The following is a 5,606-nucleotide window of genomic DNA, read 5'->3' as shown; positions in this document are numbered from 1 at the left end:
CACAACACTGTGCTTAGCGTTTCCGATTTACAACACCCCCCCCTTATTTTTTAAATTTAATTTAATTTTTAATTTATTCTCTTTACATTCTGCTGCCAGCCCCGGACCCTTGCCTCCCTTCTTTTTCAATGCGACTCTCCCTCTTCGCTCCCCCCAGTGGCTGAGTTCAAAATTTAAATATAGTATCCAATCAGTTTCAAGAGATCTGATCAAAACATCCAGGTCGTCGAAGTTGAAAAAAAAAAAAACAAAAAACAAACAAACAAAAAAAAATCAAAAAACCATATCCTAGAGCTGTCCTATGACGTAAAAGCCTACAGTCACCTCCCAGGGTACTACTCTAGACTAGGACCCCAAAGCAACAGCAGCCCCACACCTTGCGCGTGCGCTCTTGCACATCGGTGCCAGAAGGCGGGCGCGTTCCTTGCCATCTCGGCACCCTTACTTTTTGGTGCGGTAGCGGAGAAGTTTCCTGTCCCTCAGCTTCCTACCGGAAGTGCTTTAGAGAATGTTTGGCGGTTTCTCTGGATCTGTGCTTGCGGGATTTGGGGGTGCGGATTGCGGGTGTGCACGCGTGGATTTAAGTCCAGCTTTGCAGGGATCTGTAGCGCGAACGGAGACGTGTTGCTAGTGTAAGTGCACACGTGTCCCGGATCCCCGCGTGGGAGGACCGGTGCAGTCACTTTAACTTCACGTTTCCCTCCTGGCTGGTTTGCAAAGGCGTTTTCAGAAAGGCAGAACCAGTTCTAGTGAGATCTCTGCGTGTGCCTTGGGGCCCTCTCTGAGTCTCCATGGCCTCTGCATAGAATGAAGGGTATACAAGGTCCTTAGGTCCCTTTCGGCTCTTTTGTTTTGGGTTTTTTGAGACAGTCTCACTGTGATGCCCTAGTTGGCCGGGATTTGCTATATAGACCAGTCTAGCCCGAAGCTGCAGCCGTCTTCATAACTCGGTCGCCGAGTGTTGAGATTACAGATGTTCCCTCAACACCGTGGGCTTTTATTTCTTTACGTTTGGATAAGAGGCCTCTCATCTTAGCCCAAGGTGACGTCACCTTTTTTTGAATATGTATGTCGGTTTCATTTGAGCCAGCTAGTGGGTGGGGGAGACGAGGGTGGTTAAATGCCCTTGGTCTTATTTTAAAAGAGAGGTTTCGGAACAAGGGGTTGCATAGTTGCCTCAAGATTACATAGAAAACGTTTATAAGGTTCAGAGCTTGAGACTAGATGGTTATTCCATATCACCGGGGCTAGAACCGGTTCCTGGAACCGGCTGTATAAGCAGATGTTCAAAGTTATGAATGAATGAGCTTTGGTTTCAAGGCCAGTGCCACAGCAAACAGTGTGTGAACAAGTGTGATTCTTCCAGGTGTATCCCGTGCTTACCCTGTTGGAAGATCTGTTTGCAGTTCTGTTGTCGTCTTGAACCTAATTAGAGGCATCATGGAGGCACCTCCAGTCACCATGATGCCAGTCACTGGGGGCACCATTAACACGATGGAGTACCTCCTGCAGGGTAAGTCAGCCAGGGAGCTTGCATTAGCAAGTTTTCATTTTTTTTCTGGTTAGAGCAAGCCGAGATGACTTAAAGGCAACTGCACTGTTCCTGTCACCCAGTAAGTAACTATGTTTAAAAGAGGGTGGATGGGAAGATGGCCCAGTGGCCAGAAACTCACTGTAGACCAGTCTGACCTCAAGTGCCTGGAATTACAGATGTGTTCTACACTAGTCTGTTTTCTTTCTTTTTTCCTTTCTTTCTTCTCCTCCTCCTTCTTCTCCTCCTCCTTCTTCTTCTTTCTTCTTTTTCTATTTTTGTTTCTCGAGACAGGGTTTTCTTTGTGTAGCCCTCACTGTAGTTGAACTTGTTCTGTAGACCAGACTGGCCTCAAACTCAGAACTCAGAGATCCACCTGTGCTGCAATTAAAGGCACAAGCCGCCACCACCTGGCTTTCATATATTTTCTTTCTTTCTTTCTTTCTTTCTTTCCTTCTTTCTTTCTTTCTTCCTTTCTTTCTTTCTTTCTTTCTTTCTCTCTTTTCTTTTTTTTGTTATTTGTTTTTTGTTTTTTTTGTTTTTTGCTTTTTGAGACAGGGTTTCTCTGTGTGGCCTGGCTGTCCTGGAACTCACTCTGTAGACCAGGCTGGCCTCAGACTCAGAAATCCGCCTGCCTCTGCCTCCCAAGTGCTGGGATTAAAGGCGTGCACCACCACCGCCCGGCAGCAGATTTTTAAATCTTATTTCATCTATATGAGTGTGTTGCCTGCCTGTGTGTGTCTGTCAGACAAGTGTGTCCAGTTCCCTGAAATTGAGTCGTAGGTAGTTGTGAGCCACCGTGTGGGTGCTGGTGGAACCTGAGCCCAGGTCCAGTGCTCTGAGCTCCTGAGCCACCTCTCCAACCCTCAGGCTGACCTCTGGCTGGGTGGCCAGGGACAGTTCTGACCTTCTGACCTTGCCTAACTACATACATTTAGTGTGCGTGCTGACTGGGCTGTAGCTGTTGGTGAGGTTTAACATTGTTATGTCATACTTCATTCATTTTGGTATGAATCTCAGTAAGTTCCTGCTTTTTGTTGCTCAGTGACCTCTAATGTATATCTGAGCACATCATAGTGCCCTTACCTCTCTTCCTACAGTTGGCCTGGCATCTGGTCTACTTCTAGTTTTTGGCTACAATGAAAACAGCTGCAATAGGTCAAGGGACATGCTCTTTCCCTTCATTATGTGGGTGCTGAGGATTGAACTCAGGTCATTAGGCTTGGCAGCAAGCACCTCTACCCACTGAGCCATCTCATTGGCCCCTCCTAAATGTTCTTGAGTAAACATTTAAATTTTGGCCTTGAACAATTGGCTTGTATCTTTTTATTTATTTTTGGAGACTCAGTCCTATTATTATTATTTTATTTTAAGATTTTTAAAATACCATTTTTAATTCTGTGTGCATGTGTTTCAGGGTACCCATGCATGGGAGGCTGGAGGTGTTGGGATCCTTGGAGTTGGAGCCACTTGTTGTGGGTGGGACTGAACTCTAGTCTCTGGAAGGGCGGTACAAACTCTACCACTGAGCTGTTTTCCAAGTTTGACTCTTGCAGCGACTCCACTGCCTCAGTCTCCTCAGTGCCATCATCCTGGCTCAGTAGAGTAACACAGCTTTGTTGTTGTTTAATCTTATTTTTATAGTGCTAGGCATGGAACCCTGAGCTTTGTGCATCAGTTCTTGACCACTAAGCGCCCTCCCTCAGCCTTGGTCCTCCAGGACCCTTGATCAAACCCAAGGCCTTGCATCCAGAACACATGGTCTCCCACAGGTCTACACCCAGCTACAATGATTTATTTCCAGTCAATGAAATTCTTCCATTTATGGAACAAATTAAAATTTTCCTTTTTATATAATTATACTTGAGAACACCCCTTTAATCCTGGTAAGGCAAGCAGGTGCTGGAGCAACAGCTCAGAGCTACAGCCTGACCCACTGACAGAGAAAGATGGGGGCCAGCTTTTGAAAACTCCCATTGACACACCTCCTCCAACTAGGACATTCCTCCTAGTCCTTCCCTAAATAATACCAAGTAGAGATTAGACATTCAAATACAGGAGCCCGTGGGGGCCTCTCTCACGCAAACCACCACCAGGCATTTGCTGCTAAGTCTGACAACCTAGGGTCAATCTGTGGGACCCACAGGTGGAGAGAATCAGTTCTAGCAGGTTATCTTCCAAACAACATTTACGTGCCATTGTATTCGGGTGTTTGCCGAGACAGGAATGACTAAATATAAAAAAGGTTTGAATAAACAAATAAATAGAATCCTGTGGATTGTTCTTATGAAACGTATAGAACTTTCCATTTGGTGTGTGTATTTATCTTTTGCTAGTTTCATGACCCTAAATGACGTGAGAGCCTGGACTCATTGTGTTTTTGCCTCTTCAGGAAGTGTTTTAGACCACAGTCTGGAAAGTCTCATCCATCGCCTCCGTGGTCTGTGTGACAACATGGAGCCCGAGACTTTCCTCGATCACGAGATGGTCTTCCTGCTTAAGGGCCAGCAGGCCAGCCCATTTGTCCTAAGGGCCCGGCGCTCCATGGACAGGGCAGGGGCGCCCTGGCATCTTCGTTACCTGGGACAGCCTGAAATGGGAGACAAGAACCGCCACGCCCTGGTGCGCAACTGTGTGGACATCGCCACATCTGAGAACCTCACGGACTTCCTGATGGAAATGGGCTTCCGCATGGACCATGAGTTTGTCGCCAAAGGACACTTGTTCCGGAAGGGCATCATGAAGATTGTGGTATACAAGATTTTCCGAATCCTGGTCCCAGGGAACACAGACAGCACCGAGGCCCTGTCTCTCTCCTGTCTTGTGGAATTAAGTGTTGTCGCCCCAGCGGGGCAGGACATGGTCTCTGATGACATGAGGAGCTTTGCAGAGCAGCTCAAGCCTCTGGTTCACCTGGAAAAAATAGACCCCAAAAGACTGATGTGATAAAGACAGTCTATCCGCCTGGGAGGCCTGCCCTTGCCAGGGAGGTGAGAGGCCTCACAAGTGCCCCAGGTACTGCTGCCAGCTTGGCCTGCTTCCTTCGGGAAGATGGATGGGGAGAATTTGGTTCCTTTGAACTGTTTTCTTCACTTGATAATTTCATTTTCTTTTTCTTTTTCTTTTTTTTTTTTTTCAACAGGGTTTTACCATGTAGCCCTGGCTTCCTTGGAATTCGCTACATAAACTAACTAGCCTGAAACTCAGAGGTCCCTGTACTTCCTGCCTAAGTGCCCTAAGTTAAGGGTCCTTATTAAACTTGACTGTTCATCTTCTTGATAGGCTTTTCCAAGGAAAGACCCAGGATAACATAGAGATTTGTTCAAGTCCTCCCTCCACTCAGAAAGAGGGAACTGGAGTAAATTAGCTTTTCAGAGGAAACGGTCAAAAAACAACTCTGATAATTGTTTCGCTTTTTCTTTTTTTTAGAAAAGCATTTTCTTATTCCTTTATTTATTTGTCGTTCATGTTTTTAGTTGTGTTTTGCCATTAATATACAAGGTTTATAATGGTGGTGTGAGCTGGCATTGTGTGGTAATAAAGACTGAAAAGAGTCAGTTGTGATTCTGATTCTTACTCGACTCCTTACTATTCTGCTTCTTAAGTATTTGCTATTACTATTATTGTTACTGTGTATGATGCCTGTGGGCCACACCTGTGAAGGACCAGAGGCCTCTCCAGGACCCACATGGGAGAAAGAACTGACTCCTGCATGTCACAAATGTAATCAAAAACATTCAAGCAGCTAGTGATAGAGAGATGGCTTAGCTGTTAAAGAGCACTGGCTGCTCTTGCAGAGAAGATCCAGGCTTAATTCCAATCCCTACTTGGTTGCTAACTGCAGTTCTAGGTGATCTGATGCTCTCTTTTGAACTTCACAGGCACACAGTACACAGACATGTTCAGGCAAGAAAAGGGCCAGGTGGCGGTGGTGCATGCCATTAACATTAGTCCTACCACTCAAGAGGCAGAGGCAGGCAGATCTGTGGTCTACAGAGCAAGCTCCAGGACAGCCAGGGCTACACAGAGAAACCCTGTCTCAGGACAAAAAAAGCTCATAGTCTTACACTTGAAA

General features: G+C 46.1%; 1 protein-coding gene across 1 annotated transcript; it reads left to right on the top strand.

Annotated features, from left to right (window-relative positions):
• The first annotated feature begins 511 nt into the window (after positions 1–511).
• Med18 (mediator complex subunit 18) lies at positions 512–5,095 on the top strand. The gene is made up of 3 exons (XM_028759868.1): positions 512–632; positions 1,367–1,513; positions 3,924–5,095. The coding sequence occupies exons 2-3, from the start codon at positions 1,441–1,443 to the stop codon at positions 4,475–4,477; spliced, it is 627 nt and encodes a 208-aa protein (XP_028615701.1). The 5' UTR covers positions 512–632; positions 1,367–1,440; the 3' UTR covers positions 4,478–5,095.
• Positions 5,096–5,606: the final 511 nt, after the last annotated feature.

The sequence above is a fragment of the Grammomys surdaster genome, unplaced genomic scaffold (genome assembly GCF_004785775.1).
Source record: "Grammomys surdaster isolate TR1022 unplaced genomic scaffold, NIH_TR_1.0 126313, whole genome shotgun sequence".
NCBI classification, from domain to species: Eukaryota; Metazoa; Chordata; class Mammalia; order Rodentia; family Muridae; genus Grammomys; species Grammomys surdaster.
Note: the sequence above shows the minus strand (reverse complement) of the source record. Positions and strands in the feature narration are given on the sequence as shown.